This window comes from Myotis davidii, unplaced genomic scaffold (genome assembly GCF_000327345.1).
Source record: "Myotis davidii unplaced genomic scaffold, ASM32734v1 scaffold142, whole genome shotgun sequence".
Classification (NCBI taxonomy): domain Eukaryota; kingdom Metazoa; phylum Chordata; class Mammalia; order Chiroptera; family Vespertilionidae; genus Myotis; species Myotis davidii.
The window spans coordinates 5,446,010-5,464,065 of record NW_006294400.1 but is presented as its reverse complement, the minus strand read 5'-3'; the positions used below and the strand labels follow the sequence as shown (position 1 = coordinate 5,464,065).

Genomic DNA, 18,056 nt, shown 5'->3' with positions numbered 1-18,056 from the left:
GGACGGCTAACAGACTGCCAGGGCACCAACCAGGTGCTGCCTTCACTGCTCTGACCTTGACCCTGTGCTGTCCTGCTTCTCCAAAGCTGAATCTCAACACTGACTGGCCCATTTGACAGGTGGGCAAAGTGAGGTGCAAGAAGGCCAGTGGCTCGCTAGCCAGGCGTTCCTGCCGGATGAGCAATGCCACCCTCTCCCAGCAGCGGAACCCACCTTGCCACCCTCAGCCAGCCCCCGCCTGTCTCCCCACCCAGCCCCGGCCCCAAGGAGAGGCCCGCATACTTGGCCCGATTTTCTGGAATGGTTCCGGGGGTTCCTCCTTCACCTCTTCAGCGGCCACGACGCCTTGGTCGAAGGGGTCTGTGGGAGAACACGCGGCCCTTAGTGCCCTGGTCACCAGGCCTCGGGAGCCTAGCTGGGGACCAGGGAGGTGGCCAGCCACCAAGTACTTACCTGCCCGATTCTCGGGGGCCCCTTCCACACTAAACACTGCACCGGGGCAGGAGGCAGCAGCCGCAGGAGGGAAAAAGCAAACAAGGGCCCTGTTAGTCCCCACCCACAGCTGCCTCTGCCCGCCGCTCCCAGCCCCGTCCACGTGCACTTGCCCTTTCGGCCGAGGGGTGCGGCCCTGGCCAGTGTGCAGGCCCAGAAAACCAGCGGCCAGAGGAGGGCGCGTCCCAACCAGGACACAGCCTGTGTCTCCACGCCTCTCCCTCCCACGGCAGGGCCTAGCCCGGGGTACAGCCATTCTGTCTGTCCTGTTTCTGGATCATCAGCACCCAGTGGAGGGCCAGGGCGGGAGAAAAAGAGAGAGAGACCGGGAGGAGAGGAATGAGGAGGCGAGAAGGATGAGCCAATAGGTGGGAAGCTGGGTTGTCACAGCTGGAGATGGGCTGGGGGGTGTGCGGCTCCAGCGGGAGCCCCCAAGATCCTCCCAGAACCAAGACCCTATTTCTAGGATTCTTCCGTTTCCAAAAACAAATTACCTAAATTTATTGTTCTAATTCCTAACTCTGTAATCTAAGACACTAAAATACCATCGTTCATTTTTAAAAATTGGTTTAATTTCACCAGAGCATGTGAATACTCAATATGAAATCTGATAATAAATTGATATAAAATTGTGGGTATTCGACTGCTTTTGATTTACAAAGCCAGCAATTTCACTCGGGTTTCCCTACTCCAGTGATGGCGAACCTATGACACACGTGTCAGAGATGACACGCGAACTCATTTATTTGGTTGATTTTTCTCTGTTAAATGGCATTTAAATACATAAAATAAATATCAAAAATATAAGTCTTTGTTTTACTATGGTTGCAAATATCAAAAAATTTCTATATGTGACACGACACCAGAGTTAAATTAGGGTTTTTCAAAATGCTGGCACGCCGAGCTCAAAAGGTTCGCCATCACTGCGCCTACTCAGAAGTATGTATGGAGTGTGACGGGGACCTTTTCTCCCCGGGATCCTCAGGGGTTGGGCGGGTCCCTCATGGTCCGGCTGCTGCATGACCTTCATCTGGGGAGGCAGAGGGAGGGGAGGGGGCCAGATAAGCGGCCCTGGGTGGGGGGTCTCTCTATGGGACTCACTCCCCGGGAGTGAGGGGCCTGGCTCACCATCCACCGCGTGCAGGTCTCGGTGCTCTTGGAAGCAGCTGTAGTACTTGTACTTCTTGCCGCAGATGTCGCACGTGTACCTGAAATTGTCTGTGGGGGACGGAAAGACAACACGTGGTCACCAGGGCTTCAGTCACTTGGGGTGGAGTTTTGGGGGCCAGCTCATCTGCCTCGGGAACCAAAGAAAAGGACTAGCTCAGACGGACCCCAACGGGTGACTCCACAGAGAATCAGTTCTGGGGTGTCAGGGTCCTCTACACAGGCAGACCGGGAAGCCCTGAGGTGACTTTCAAACCAACCCCCAATCTCACCTCCTGTGAGCTGAGCTCCTAAGGGCTGGGTCATAACTGGTCCCACCCTCCTCCGTATCCACTAGTCCTTGCATCTGAGGGTTACTACGTCCTCACAGGGAAACTGAGGCTCAGAGGGACCTGCCCCAAACCCCACAGCCTCCGAGATGGCTCCCAATGACCCCGGCCTCCTGGTGCTCATGCCCTGTGTGTTTCCTTCCCCCGGAGTCTGGGCAGGACCCAGCGACTTGCTTCTAATGAAGAGAATGCAGTGAAGTGACGGAACCACTCTGGGATCAGTCAGAGGACATGACCCTTCCGGCTCACACCATCTCGCTCTTGTTAGCAGAGGTGCTGTGAGCTGCCCCGCAGAGACCAGGGGGCAGCCTCGGGTGAGCAGCCGGTGGGGTGCTGAGGCCCTCAGGCCAAGAGCTTGGGAAGGACCAGTCCTGCTAGCAGCCACATAGTGAGTGTGCAAGATAACTGGATGTGGAGTTAACCTTTTATTTTCTTAGTTGAGAGATGGGTAAGTGGGTAGATGCCTCTACGTGTGAATGTACAATTTTTCTCACCAATAAATGAAAGATGCCTGGACTAAAGGCGTGAAACCTGGTCTCCGTGCCCACCTCCACCCCCAACAAGTGGTATGACCTCTCTCTGGGACTCGGGAGCCTCATCTGCAGGATGGGAAGGCCAGGCTTGCTATTCCCAATGGGACCCTCTGGCTGCAGGACTCCGTGGCCGGGCTCCCGTGACAAAGCCGGCGTGTGAGGAAGCCGGACTTTCTGAGCAGACACTGCTGGCCCGGGTCCGAGTAGGAAGTGGAAAGTGATGGAAGGACTAAAAACAGCTCAAGCTACAGAGTCCTCAACAACCTGCGGGCCCGCGACAAAGGCGGAAGCCAGACAGAACACAACCTATCATTGAGAGGTTGCCGGGGAAGCCAGGAATAGCCGAGGGAGGAAACATAAACCGGAAAGTTCTTTAAATGGGTGGCTGACCACAGGCAGACCGTGGAGCCGGAGGAGAAGGAGCTATAGGGAGAAGGAGCCAGGGGCCAGGCTGGGCGAGGCGGGGCTGGGAGGAGGGCCAGGCCTTCGCCTCCTCCCAGCCCTGGGCCCTCTGGCAGGTGCTGGCCAACCTGAGCCTCCAATGAAAGAAGAGTAGCCTCAGGCCTGCCTGCCTGCCTATCACAGGGGTAAGAATCAGAGAGCAAGAATCAGAGAGCGGATGGGGAAGTGCCTCAGGGGCATGTTCTTAGGACCAGTGCTTTGGCCCCAGGCCCTTGTTTTGGATTTTTCCTGGGGGGGGATGTGTTTATATTTTAAGAAGCTTTTGATGGAGGTCTAACAAGCACAGAGATAGAACAGGAGTTCCTATCTGAGCTGCACGCAGAGATGAGCAGTTGTGACAGAGGCGTCCGGTGCCCTGCAAAGACTAAAATGTTTACTACATGGTCCCCTATGAAAAGTGGGGTACAAATCCTAAGTGCGCAGCTTGTTCAGTTTCTGTAAACTCAAAACACCTGTGTGACCAGCGCCCAGCTCAAATATCACCCCCAGAAGCCCGTCCTAACGGTGACCAGGACGCTGACTCTTCCAGCATGAACTCCCGTCCCCAGTTTTTGCACATCCTGTATGCAGACCTAAGGAGGGACTCTTGTCCCGGCTTCCTTTGCGAATACTGTCTGTGGGTAATGCACGCTGCTGTGTGTAAGTCTCTATCTCCGTCTCTCCATGCTGTGCTGCAGTCCTTCGCGTGAACACGCCGTGACTCATTTACCCCTTCAACCTCCTGGGCGCTCACTCGGGAGGTCCCCAGTTTGGAGCCGTTACACATAGTGCTGCTAAGAGCATCCCAGTTCCATGGCAGGGTGGACATGCGCACACACTGCTGCTGGGGATACACCTGGGGTGAAGCCGCTGGGCCCCGAGGCTCGGGGCTGTGGGTTGGGGAGGGACAGTTGCAGCCCAGCCCACAGCCTTCTGGCTGCTGTTACCAGGCCCGGGGGTTAGATGTGTAGGGAGGGCACGCAGGGCCTGGGACTCCGCACCCCAGTGATTGGTGCCCACGGGTGCTCATGAGATAACTCTCTGGAGCAGGAGCCCCCACACATCGGCTATGGAGCCCCAGACCCACAATGGGAGTCAAAGAACAGAGGCCCCTGCACCCACTGGGCCCTCCTGGAAGGGCCTGGGCGTACCTGCCAGCGAAGGGCCTGGGAAGTCTACAGCAAGAAACCCGTTCTTCTATGCAAGGCTCAAGGTTCCCCGGGCTGTCTGGCCAGAGAACCCTTTCCTGATAGGGCACTGAGTATGTCTCGGAACACACTTTGGGAAAGGCTGTTCGGAGTTACCATCTTACAAGTTCATAAGGACCCACTGGTCCCAAAGCCTGGACCGCAAGAAATGTGTCTCCCAGAAGCCATGTGGGACCTCCTGGTGATGGGGGGATAAGAGCATCTCCTTCCACCCCTGGCTCTCTCGGCCCCCCTCCCCCTCCCCAGAAGCCCACAAGGAGGGGAAAATACTCACTGCCTTGGGAGGCTCCCTCCCCTGAGGTGGCTTCAGTGTCTGTAAGAGAAAAGGGGGAGGGAGGGGGAGGGGGAGAAGGGAAGGGGGAGGGGGAGAAGAGGGACGGGGGAGGAAAAGAGGGAGGGGGAGAGAGAATGAATGAGAAGGAGGTGGGTACACTGGACCAACGGCAGGGCTGGTGAACACACTACAACATGCCCAGGGGCCCTCTCTCCAATGCAGAAGGCAAGGAACTGAGCCTCTCCATTAGTCCCCACCCCTCCTCAGTCAAAGCCCTGCCCCAGCCTTCTCTCCCTGTCTGCCAGGCTCAGGGAGTGTCAGGCATCATCCCCCGGTCCCCTCAGCTTCAGCGTCCTCATCTTCAGAATGGAGAGGGCCTCCCTGCCCCGACTCTAGGGCCATAGTGGGGAGCATGCGAGACGACACTGAGCAGCACTGAAGCATTCTGGGAGAAATCAGGCCTGTGAGGAGCAGGCAGGAGGCACTGGTGGTAGAAGTCTGGTGGCATGTCCTGCTGCCCCCACCCCACCCCAAATAAAGGAAGCTCCCCCTCTCCTCCTGGGGTCTCCCTCCTATTGCAGAAAGAGAGAGAGAAGCCTGGGGCTCACAGGGCCTCTAGTCACCCAGGAGGGGTCCAGGTGGAAAACCAGGAAGCCCCCTGACTCTGCCTAAGGGCACACCACTCACCTCGGTGTGCGCGTACGTGGGTCTGGAAACAGTTGTAATACTTGTACTTCTTGCCACAGATTCCACACTCATAGGACCCTGGAAACAAGCAAGAAAGGGACCGCTCAGCCAGCACCCAATACAGGCAGTCATGAGGCCCCAGTGCCTGCAGGGATGCCTCCGGGGACTGCTAGCTCTGCTCAAGGGGCAGCGCGCTCATCCGTTGGCCGTCTTGTCCCCAGTAAGCAAAGAGGCAGCAGGGCCCAGCAGAGACATCCCCGAGGCCATGGGAGGGAGAAGTGGTGATCACCAGGGCAGAGGTCTCCTGAGGATGAGAAGGTGGGGAGCAACCCTCAGCTCCACCATTTGCACCCAGCCAGCCCTAGAGAAGCTCAGACACATCTCAGGATACACAAAATGCAGCAGGTAGAACTCCAGAGAGGGGAAGGAGAGAAGGAAAACACGAGTGGGGGCAGAGAGGACGGCCCCTCACAACGGGCAGGCCTGTATTTAGCTCAGAGCATCACACGGCCACTGCTTACAGATCAAATGCCGAGGAGGAACCCGCCGCTTGGTTCTAGGATGCAACAGAAGCTGGGCCCAGGGTGGTCTAGGGAAAGGGGGCCTGGAGAGGTAAGTCGTGGACACGTGGGTTTCCAGAGGGTCCCTGGGGCTTGGCCTCAGACCAAATGTCCTCTGAACCAGCGTCTTCCAAGTCCAGTGCAAGTCCCCTGGGAATATGGGAGCACAGGCCGTTGAAAACACTTCCAAATGTTCTTTTCCTAGAAGCAACATGACAGAGCAGTGGCAGCAGGCGGGGGGCCCCTCCGCTGCTCTCCTTCCTTCTCTCCTCTCACCTTCACCTTCTCCCACATTACGGGCAAGACAATTCTTTTCTTAAAATATACTTTTATTAATTTCAGAGAGGAAGGGAGAGTGAGACAGAAACATCAATGATGAGAATCAATCATTGATCGGCTGACTCATGCACACCCCTCACTTGGGATGCAGCCTGCAACCCGGGCAGGTACCCTGACCGGGAACTGAACCGTGACCTCCTGGTTCATAGATGGATGCTCAAGCACTGAGCCACACCAGCTGGGTGACATGACAGCTCTGTCATCCACCCAATTCCACCCTGTGTGTCCTCCATGGGCGGTTATCATCCCAGGGCTCCAAGCAAAGGTGAGATCTGAAACATCGGGTATCGGACTTGGGAAGTGGTCTAGTGACTGAGAACAATTCCTCTTGTGATTCTAGAGCTTTCTAAGTCTCAGCTCTCAACAAAATTGAAGATCTAATGGGGTTGTCAGTGGAGAGACCATTAAAAATAATGTCTGATGAGATGCCCACATGTCATTTTGGACCGACAGCTTGGAGTTAAAGAACTAAGTGACACTGCTAACACAAACCGCCACCCCTCCCTGCCTCCTGATTTATGTGATCAAGCTTTTAAGCACTCGCACTTACGAAAACCGAAACACGGGAATTAAGTTAATGCTGAATCCTGTCTCATTCAACATATAAGAAATATTAATTCACAGAAACATGAACCAATTGAAACAGAAAGCCCATCCGTTTTATGAAAAGGTGTATTTTCGATAACATTTTCCTTGTACATTTACGATCGCTCTAAATTTGTTTTTGGCAAATTGTATGCTGATAACAACTCTATCTGGGGAAGAAAATGTTTTAAAATATAGAGCTTTATGATCCCAACATATTTTTTAGAAATTTCAATTTACATACATCTTGTTGTGGGAGATGAGTGTGAAACAGTGATCAATAAAAGACTCTCAAGCATAAAAAAATATATTACATTAGGATAAAGTCCTGTGAGGGAAGTGGACTGGAAATATGAGTTCAAGGAGAAAAAGGAAAGATGTAAAATTTCTGACTGTTAAAGATGGGCCTGTTCATACGTTTCATAAATGGATGATGGTAGATACGTAGATACGAGCAGCAGTGGGGTTTGGGTTATCTTGGCTACATTTAAAAGAGTGGTTCACAGTTTTGTTTCAAATGCCACATTTTTACACAATATGCCAGAAATTATACCCTTTGTAATTGCGTAAATGTTGGATTAAAATGTTAGATGTCAACACAAAAATGTGAAAGAGAATATCGTTTCTCAAAATTCTTGTAGGAGATACTGAACAAAAAAGTGTGAAGCCATAGGTCCTTTAGATTCTTATCTTTCCAGAGGTAACCCCAGATGTGTCTGAGGCTTCGGCTAATCCCACTGGTATCTGTTTTGCATTTTGCCCCCCCCCCTTTTAATAAGAGATTATTTGAATTTATTTGAGCTACCTGATGACAGGCCAAGAAGCAAGATCTCAAGTGCTCCCCTGTCCCCCTTAAAAAACACTTTCATGCCTATTACTTCACTCTGCTCCCAGTGAACCTACCGGCAGATTCTATTATACTCACTGATCAACCCAGACAGTATGGCTCAGAGAGGTTGCGGGGTCTGTCCAAGGCCCCATAGCAGGGCAACACGCTGAGGCTCTTGGCTTAGAGCCTTAGGGCCTTTGCCAATGGGGACCCTCCAACTGGGATCCCCTTCCCACCTTGGACACCCCAATGAACAGTCTTCAGCGGAGACAAGATGCACCTGGGATGGTGCCAAACCCCTCCTTTCTGGGTGGCTCAGCAAAGAGCTGAGTGTTGGTTCTGGCAAGCTCCAGCGCCAAGCCCTGCCAACAGCCTGTTGAAACAGGAAACTAACTATCAGCTGGCACTTGGAAGCAGGACCTGGCACCTTGGCTGCTGGGTTTGTCACAGACCAAACTCATGTGGCCTTGTCTGAATGGCTGTCTGCTCTTCTGCTGCTCCTTCCAAAGCTGAGGCCCCTTCCTCTTCTTCTTCTTCCTCCTCCTCCTCCTCCACCTCCTCCTCCTCCTCCTCCTTCTCCTGCCCCTTTTCCCCAGACAGCCCTGTGCATGTGTGGAAACACCTCCACTCCTTGGTGCTCACAGCTCGCTGCCTAGAAACATCCTTGCAGGAGCCATTTTCCCAGGTGATCCCTGACTCCCCCTCCTGCACCCCTACAGTGACCCTCTCTGCGGACCCACCTCCAGGGAACTCCCTCCCTCACAGGCCTATATCCGGTTACGGTTCCCATAATCACAAAGTCCTTCCTTTTACTGAGTTGAAATCACCTCCCGGTAACTACCTCAGATTGGCTGGGGCTGCTTGGGATGTGTCTGCTCCATCCCCTTTCACCAAAATACTTATAGATTCTATCATCTCCCCGGCCCACAGCCCCGCTCCCCATACAAACAGCCCTTAGCTCTGCCATGAGGCTCCTCCCTACACTGAGTTAGTTAACTCTGGAATAATCTGTTGGCCCACACCCCTCCGCTGAGGAAGAGCCCAGCTGGTCACCTGCTCCCTCCGTGGGCTCCTCAACCACGAGGGAAGCCCTGACCACCCACCAGGTCTCCAGGTACCGGGGGTTCTCCCTGGGCTCCTTCGCGTGGAACCTCTCTGGAGGAAGGACCCATAGTCCCACAGCACAGAGAAGAGCGCCCACTGCCTGGTGGGACATTCTGACCACCCGGTGGGACTGGGCATGCTTCTCTCTCTGAACCAGAAAATGCTCCGTGGGCCGGAGGTCCTGATCGCTACAAACCCAGCTTGCTTGGTCCTCACCATCTAAGTCAAGGACGGCAAGCGGTTTTCTGCTTCAGGGTTTTCAATGCTGGCAGACGGGCCGTGACTTCTTGGTATCCTGTGTTAACGAGGATTCTAAGGTGCTTCGTTGGGACAGTATGCAGTGCTCAACTGGCGATGCCATGGATGCAGAACTGGGGCGTAGCCGTGGTCACCCCTTATTAGCACTCCTCACAGAGGAGCTCCCGAAACCTCACGTGTGGTCCTGCCATGCCTCGGGGCTGCTGTGCAGACTTCTGCCTGTGGCTAGTCGGGAGGGAACAGGCAGTTGTCAGCTCACTTCCGGTTTTACCCAACAAAGTTGTCACAGTCAGTATTATCCCTGCTCTTCTCGCTAAATAAGGAAGCTCAAGGTCTTGCCCCTAAGCCCCATACCAATGGCCGTGATGTGCTTTCTAAGAGTGAGAGACACCCTTCTCAGCACAAGGGTGGCAGCAGGGAGGTGGCAGCCACCGCTGCAGGCTTGGCAGCCAGCCAGCCTCCCGGGCACTGATGCCCCTTCTGACTCTCCCAGCCTGAGAAGCTGCCAAATGCCACCCACGTGTCCATGACCTGGGCTCATCCATGGGAAGTGCCTCGGATAATATGTGTCATTGGGAGCACTGTTTGTCTGATGGTCGTCGAAGGGCCAGTGAAGACACGGGGAGGGGGGATGCCAAGGGGGATGGAGCTTCGAGAGAAGGCAAATGGGAGGGTCCCTCGTGGCACTGCACGGGCGATCAAACAGGACCACTATTCTAGTCATCAACAGAGCCCGGCTCTGAGCCCTGAGCATGGCACTCAGGAGGCCCTTGGCTCCCCAAAGCCCCGCTCTCCCCGGCCGACTGACTGGGGAACATGTTAACTCTTTGACGCCTGGCCTTGTGGCACAGGCTCATCTAAAGGGATGGCTCTACCCAGCACTCACCCCAGGTGAGACCCCGGGGAGTCCTTCCCTTCCAGAAGTGAGTGGGCGGGGGTGCTGTGAGGTGGAGCAGGGCCTCCACAAAGTGGAAGAAAATGTCACCGGCCTGCTGTGTGACTCAGGGCGGCTCTCTTTCTTTCCGTGGGCCTTTGTTTGCCCTTCTATAAAATGAAGGGGACACGGGTATCAAATCTATAGCATGTGTAGCCCCACCGCCCACGTCCACAGCCATGGCAGACATGAATAATCAATCATGCCACCCTTTAGAAGCTTCAACACAGACTCCACTGAGCCTGCTGCAATTACTTGGACTTGGTCCACAAGATAAAATTTACTTGCCATCCTATGATTAGATGAGTTCATAAGGCTCAATTCTAACACTGATGTGTGTGTGTGTGTGTGTGTGTGTGTGTTGCTGTTGTTAAATGCTTTTCTTTCCTGGTGCTGAGGCCAAGCCACATTCCTCTGAGCCTGACCCTTGGCAGAAACTACACCCTCAAGGAAGGTCGGACTGGATGGATGCGAGAGGAGCGGCCACGACCAGCAGGGGGCGCCCTGGGCCTGTTTGGTATGGACTCCATTAAAAAGGTGGTTCCATTTCTAACTTGTCATTGGCTTTTACACCTTTTCACAAGGGTGTGCCAAAAGCAGGTAACTCAGAGATGCTCAAAGTTCCTGAATTCTAAGGAGGCGGTACTGGAAGGAGCGCCAGGGACTGGATCAGTTAGTTTTCAGATGAGAAAACCGAGGCCCCATTAGAACCCCTGTCTTCTGATACTTCATCCACAAGTCTCTTCTCCATCCCATTTCTCGTCTCTCCGTCACACTGGCTTATCTCTTACACTTGGGGGACAAAAGCAGAAATATTACTACTCCTTCCCCTTGAAGAGGTACTTTTTACTATTAATACCAGTACTAACAATAGCTAACCACTTACTAAGTACAATGTTGAGCGCTTTACATAGATCATTTTTACTGAATCCTCAAATAGCCCAATGAATCTGCAATAGTGAAACCTGAGACAGAGAGGTCAAGTAACTTGCCCAAGGTACAACAGCTATTAAGCCACAGTGGGTCTCACCGAGGGTCTGCTCCCTGGATTCACTCCCAATCCTAGGAGACGAGTTCGTTCTCGCGGCACAACAGTGATTCCCACGCCCCTCCAGCAGCCAGGACAGGGAGCATGCCTCATTTAACAGAGGACGACACTGAGGCACAGCGAGGCCAAGGGAAACCAGCCTGGTGACTGGCATGCGGCCAAGGCCCTGAGGCCTCTCACTGCGCAGGCAGCTGGCCCAGGAAGGGCTCCCCACATTTCCCTAGCATGGCTGCTCCAGGCTTTCCCTGCTGAATCCAGACGGCCAGCTCCATCCCAAGATTCAAATTCAACTACCCTTCTGGGCAGCTCCTGGTGGAGGGCATAAAGAGCTACTGGGTCCAATGAGTCTTAAAACCACACCACACCACCATCCCCCCGCCCCCCTCCCCCAAGTGAACATGGCCCTGAGGCAGCCCCCCCCCCCCCCCCCCCCCAAGTGAACAAGGACATGTCCTCTCCTTGGTTAACTAGGTTAACTAACACATCTAGTGGCTAACAGTCCTCAGCCTTGGGGAATGAACACTGACAGATGGAGGCCAGGCACAGGCCCTGACAGGAGTCTTCTCTCATATGGCACTGGGCTAAGTCCCTCACGCTCTTCACCGATATCTCGGGTTCATCCTCCTTCTGTCACACGCTAGCGTGGCATTTCCCGGCCTCCAGAGGTTGGGCAGGCCACGTCACTAGTTCTGGCCCATGACTGCACGGAGTTAGCACTTCTCACTTCGGGTCGCAGCAGGTTAACTGCCAGTGTGAGTCCCCCTAGAGTTTTCTCTCCCTCTGACACAGGGTGGCAGCATTCCCTACAATGGCGGCTTTTAGCCTGGGTCCAGAGCAGGGTGGAGCCCCTAGCTCACCCACAATGGACACGTAGTGTGACTGAGAAATACACCTTTGTGGTTTTTAGCTACCAAGATTGCTTTTTTACTTTTGGGATCTCCATTTCTGTGGCATAACCTTGCCCCGTCCTGACAGTTTCAGCACCAATGTCAGCCCTGCTTCCTCGACGCTAGGACTTTGCTAGGAGAACCTAGGGACATAGACCTGACAGGTCCTGGAGCTCCACTTCCAAGAGTTCCTCACCTTGTGGCAGATGAGCATGGACCAGGCACCTCGAATGAGAAGTACCCTAGTGAGAGACAGGGTAGAAACACACCACTTCTGACCAGAAGAAATCAAGGAAGCCTTCTGGGAAGAGGTGGCAATATAGTTGGCCTTGAAGGAGGGGTTGGATTGGGGCATGAGGAAATGGGCAAAGGCTTTCCAAAGAGAAGGTACAGCAAGGAGAAAGGGCAGGAAATGCTGCAGAACAGACTGCACTGGAGTGAAAGGTCCGGAAAGATCAGAAATAAAAAATGAGGCTCAAAGGCTCAGGTTATGTAGATTCCTGGTGCTATCCCCTAGAGCAAGGGTGGGCAAACTTTTTGACTCGAGGGCCACAATGGGTTCTTAAACTGGACCGGAGGGCCGGAACAAAAGCATGGATGGAGTGTTTGTGTGAACTAATATAAATTCAAAGTAAACATCATTACATAAAAGGGTACGGTTTGTTTTGTTTTTTTTTTAGTTTTATTCATTTCAAACAGGCCGGCCCGCGGGTCATAGTTTGCCCACAGTTGCCCTAGACACAGTGGGGAATCCCAAGTTTAGAATCAGGGTGTGACATGCTCAGTGTCCTGCTTTGACCAAGGCCCCTGGCAGCCAGAAAGGAGAGCAGGTGAATGCAGGGAGACACACAGGCATGGTGGTTAGCGGGATGCCACAATGACCCAGGTGCTGCAACCAAAAAGGAACAGGTAGAATAGGGAGCTCCAGGCTCATTCCCAAGGTTGGAAAGATAAGGCAACAGGACTTGAGCCAAACTTGGGGAAACAGACACAGGGGAAGTTCCCCACCTTGGACGTGAGCCTAGAAGTCAGGAATGAGTTAGAGCTGGACCAGGAAGGACCGGCAGAGGCGAGGGAGATGGCAGAACTTCTTAAGAACTTTCTAAGAACACACTGAACACAGGAAGCGAGCAGGAAGGCACTCCGAAACAGACCAGGCGAGGCCTCGATGCCAGCCTGGGGCATGTGGACTTTATCTTACAGACTTAGGTTTGCAAACTTCTGGCCCATGGAATGTCTCTGACCCACAGACATGTTTTGTTTGGAATATTTAGTTGCCGACATTTAAAGCCAAAGGAATTCACATGAAAATTCTCACTTCTGGCACCCGGTACACCCAGAGAGCTGGCCACACTGAGCCTGCCTCCCCACCAATTACAGTCGGCAGCAGCTGAGGAGCGAGCCCCCTCTGCACGCGGGGTGTGGGCGCTCCAGCTGGACTGGGTCCCCACCACCTGCCTGCCTGGCTCATCCCTCCTCGTGCTAAAGAAACATATCTGTGGGGCCTCAGAGAGCCTGTCAGGAATGCAAGCAGCCCGAGGGGTATCCCCTGGCTCAGGCTGAGAAGCGAGGGAAGCGACGATTTCTAAGAAGCTTGTTTCCACAGAGCTCCTCTGAGCCCGGCCCAGATCAGAAGAGGCAGGGGTAGGAGGTACCAGTCCGTCCCCCATCCAGTCCTGACTGAGCATCTGCTCTGAGCAGGACCTGCACTGGGAGCTGCCCCGGGAGCCTCCAGTCCAGCACAGGAGGTGGAAATACCGACAGGCATTTGGGACACCAGCCAACTAGCAGGCTGCGCTAGACCCCCCTGGGGCATGGGAGCCCCACGCATGAGGGACTCACTGGTCTGCAGAATGTTCCAGGCATTTGACTTAAAGTCTCAAAGGATGCGTGGTGTTTTGTCGTGTCAGGTGGAGAGAGGAGAGCTCTGGACTAGAGCTGTGCTGGCAGAGAGAGTCTAAGGAGACCAGTTCTTTCCCCGAGGGCCGAGGGCAGCCACCACAGGCTCTTGGCCAGGAGGAGCAGAGATCTGGGGCCTTCACTGCCCAGGACTCTGGGCCCAGCCCCAACCCCCTCGGGGCAAGCACTCACCGAGGGTCTGCTGGTTGCGGACGCCGCCGATCACCACGCAGATCTCGGCGGGCACGTCGCCAGTCCCATCCTTGCTGACCGCCTTGCTCTCCTCCTTGGCCTCGCCCTGCCAGATCACCTCCTGGATGTAGTCGTCGGGCACCTCTGTCTTCACCTTCACCTCCGTCATCGTTCCCTGCTCGGCGCTCAGCGAGGCCTCGGCCGGCACGGGCTCCGGCCCCTCCACCTTGGCGCTCTTCTGGCTGCGCTTCAAGCGCTCCCTGGGGAAGAAGAGAGTCTGTTCAGAGTGGACCCCATGCCCACCCCCAGGCCCACCTGGGGGCCCACCAGCCCAGGGTGGCACGATCTTTAGCTACAGACCCACCTGTCACATGGACCTCTCCTTGAAGCACCTGGCCATGGCTGCCCCTGAGGGTCCTCCGGGAACCCTGGGGCTCCCAGGAACACAGTTTGAAAATACTGGGCTAGCCTGGCTCCACCACCACCTATTTTACAGAGGGGGAAGCTGGGGTCTAAGGAGGTCTACCTGTGCCCAGGAACTCCTGGAACTGGCTCTGGCTGATGGAAATAACTTCTCAAGCTTCACATAAATGAGAATCGTGGCAAAACGCAGATTCTTGTTCGGCAAGTCGGGGTTTGGCCTGAGATTCTACGATTCTAACCAGCGCCCCCTGACGCTGGTGCTGCTAATCCTCCTTCCGCACAAGCAGCAGCAAGCGCGTACGTGGTTCGATGTGCGAAGTGTCTGGTGCTGCTCTCTTCGCTCCTTGGCAGGAGGCCTAGAGACCTCATCCAAGCTCTTCCCGCTCCAGTGCCACAGACGGGGAAACTAGAAGCCAGAGAGGCTCACTGGGTTGAGATGTCCTGGAGCCAACACTTGGCGCCCAACACGCTGGCCTCTAAGTGGCTCTTCAAATATCAGAAAACATCCTCCAGGTAAGAGCTCAGTACTGAGGCGGGCAGGACAGGTGGACACGGAGGCCTGGAGCAGAGCTGTGACTGGCCCTGGGCCACACACAAGACTGGTGGCAGGTCACAGCATGAAGCCCGGTCCCTGCTATCCACCCCTGAATGGTGTTATCATAAGGACTCGCTCATGCTCCTGGCAGGAGACTGTCACCACTGCTCCTGCTTCTGAGGTGGGGAAGCTAAGATGTGCAGAAACTGGGAAATCGAGTCAGATTCCAGGCCCGGGGCTGCTGCCCTGGCCACGCCCAGCCTCCTCCACTGCTTCAGAGAAGCGTCTGCAGGGCGACCTTCAAGGCCCAGACTCTAGGCCGCTCGGGCAAGACTCCCTGGCATACCAGGTGGGAAGCAGGGGCCCAGGTTCTGATCCATGACCCACAGTGGCCTTGCTGTGTGACTTTGGACAAGACCCTTCTCCTCTCTGGGCTCCAGCTTCACCTATCACAACAGCATGGGTTTTATCACATCTCTGTCCCTCCCAGCTCTGTCCAGGGTGAAGAAAGTGAGGGGAGAGGGAGGGGGGGGAGAGAGGGAGAGAGAGAGAGAGAGAGAGAGAGAACTCAAACTAACAAGGGGGCGGAGAAAGGCCATTGGAGGTGCTATACACTAAATTGTGTCCTCAACCCCCCAAGTCACATGGTGAAGCCCTAATCCCCAGTGTGACTGTATCTGGAGAGAGGATTTCGACAAGGTAATTAAGGTTACATAAGGCCATCAGGGCGGGGCCCTATGATTGGACTGTGGCCTCAGGTGAGAGACAGAGGGACTCCTCTTTCTCTGACTCTGTCCCCACTGTGTGAGGACACAGAGAAGGTGGCTGTGTGCAAGCTAGGAAGAGAGTCCTCACCAGCACCCAACGCTGCGGGCCCCCAATCTCAGACTTCCAGCCTCCAGAACCGGGAGAAGGCGTCCAGCCTATGGTACTTCGTTAAGGCAGCCTGAGTTGACTAATACAGGAGGCCAGGACTCGGACGAAACGGATAGGAATGAAAAGGCAGGCAGAGGGAACACCAGCCACTGGTGAGGCTATGGAGTCCGTCACTTCCGGTGTGACGTGAGCCAGCTCCCGAACCTCTGAGCTTCAGCTTCACATCTGCAAAATGGAGCTAACGTGGTTCTCACATGGGTTTCCATCGACCAAGGCTTGAAAAACACAAGCACCGTGCCTGGCCCGCAACCGCTCTCAAGACAAGGCTGCCATTCTATTACTATTATTCATAATGGCAAACTGTCAGCACATCTTCGGCACCCGGTGGGCCCAGTGATGCCTCCTAGGGTGCCTGGTACATCACGGCCAGACGCTGTCTGACCTCGTGCCCTTCTCCTCGGTGGGAAACGTGAAACTGGGTGACTCAATCCTCTCAGCATTCATTTCCTTTATTGATTTAAGAAACACTTCAATAAAGTATCCTATGTACCAGGCACTGCTCTAACACACAGACTCCGCTTACCCTCAGTAACAGCCTGTGAGGTAAGTCCTGGTATTATCTCCATTTTACAGATGAGGAGACTGAGGCACAAGGTGAAATAACTTGTCCAAAGTCACATGGGCACAAAGAAGCGGAACCAAGAATTGATGCAGGCACCCTGGCTCCCAGCTGCCACATGCTTAGACTGGGAGAGCACCCATCAGAGGGAAGCTGCCCCCCGCGCCCTGCGGCCCCATCACCATTCCTGCCCTTCAGCATCCGAACAGAGTCAGGCCAAGGTGCTAGTGAATGTGCAGGAAGGCGGGAGGCTCCTGGCTTTTTGGCTGCTGCTGCCTCCCCAGATATCTGGAGCTATAGTCCCTCTGCTGAGGTCCAGAGCTCCCCTTGGGAGGGCATCATGCCTATTCCATCCCCCCGCAAAAAGCCTTTGAGTTCAGGGAGTCCCAGGAGCATAACCAGGACCAACAGGTCTGAGAAGTTACAAGGGACAGCTATGGTCTAGGAGGGAGAATATTCCAGCCAGCCAGCCAGCCAAACGAGGGGCATGCTTAGGGTGGGGAGCTCCCTGGCCCTGAGGCACTGGAGCAGGAGTTGGCTCAAGGCCTGGCAGGATGGGATGTGATGACCTGAGATGGAAAGAGCATCAGGGTTTGAAGTCGAATCAGCCCGGGGCACTGCCCCTCCCAAGCAATGGGTTTCTGCATGAGTGACTTCACACACACTCTTCCCCACCCCACGCCTCAGTCTTCACATCCGTACAATGGGTAAACACAGCACCCACCCCTCAGCGCTGTGATGCAGAGAGGACAAGGCAATATCTGCATGGGCCTGGGACAGTGCCCCAGGGGAGATGTTCTATGGGTACCTACTGTCTTGGGGGAGGGGAGTATGCACAGGATGCGGGTGAAGCGTCTTACATGGCATAGACTGTAGTGCAGGGGCTGGAGAGGTAGACAGGCAGGAGTTCAAATCCCAACTCTATTGCTTCCTGGCTGGTGATGCTGAGCGAGCCCCCGACCCTCTCTGAGCCTGTTTGCTATCCATGAAGCGAGGCCCCCACACCTACTTGTGAGGATCAACTGCAAAAATGTAAATCCAGGACCTTGTCTAAATCAACTCATAGAGATGATCATGCTGGTGGGAACTGGTGGAAGAAGTGGCTGAAATCCCCATTCCCTAGCTGAGACCACGTGGGCGCTCATGGTCAGCCAATCCTGCCTGCTCTGAGGCTGGAAGCCAGGGTCTGTCTGACCTTAATGCCAATCCAGCAAGAACACAGCCCACAGGTCGGGGTGGGTGGGGGTGCTGGGCAGGCAGCTGAGGACGCTCTCTGGCTTGGCCCTCGCTGGTCCCAACCCTGGCCGCCCCGAGCACAGCTTCCCAAGAGCAGCTAAGAGGCCCACTGGAGCGGTGTCCAACCGGCCAGTGTTCCCCACAGCGGAGGTCATGGGAAGGGCAGGGCAGGGCAGGGCAGGGCACCGACTAGGCCCCCTTATCTCAGCCCTTCCTTCACTGGCCATGTTCAGAAGCTCAGCCTGAGTCCTGTGAGCACTTGATCGTGCCGTCTGAACGGACTCAGTGTCCCTTTCTGCTCTCCAGGACCTCACTAGCGTCATGACGTCCTGCTGAGAGGGAGGAGCTGTTGGGAGTCAGAAAGGCCGGGCATCCATACACCCGGTGACCTCGGGCAAAGGATTCCCTTCTCTAAGCCTCAATTTCCTTCTCCATTAAAGGGAAACCATTTATATATAGATAACTCCAAAATAGTTGCTCAAGATATGACGGGGGCAGATGAGCCAGGGAGCTGGCCGAGAGCAGGTTTCCATGGACGGCAGCCATCATTACGAGGATGACATCCCCACCTCCGGGAGCCTGCCCCGCTCACTGGGGATGG

At 54.8% G+C, this 18,056-nt stretch overlaps 1 protein-coding gene across 7 annotated transcripts in view; it reads right to left on the bottom strand.

Annotated features, from left to right (window-relative positions):
* ZNF618 (zinc finger protein 618) overlaps positions 1-18,056 on the bottom strand; it is a 62,138-nt gene that overhangs the window by 31,725 nt on the left and 12,357 nt on the right. For all 7 annotated transcript variants that reach the window (XM_015567112.1, XM_015567113.1, XM_015567117.1 and 4 more), the window contains exons 2-7: positions 13,767-14,026; positions 5,132-5,209; positions 4,445-4,483; positions 1,621-1,710; positions 454-489; positions 283-360 (exon numbers count right to left, since the gene is read on the bottom strand). In XM_015567112.1, coding sequence (XP_015422598.1) covers positions 283-360; positions 454-489; positions 1,621-1,710; positions 4,445-4,483; positions 5,132-5,209; positions 13,767-14,026 — 581 coding nt within the window. The remainder of the gene's footprint in view (positions 1-282; positions 361-453; positions 490-1,620; positions 1,711-4,444; positions 4,484-5,131; positions 5,210-13,766; positions 14,027-18,056) is intronic.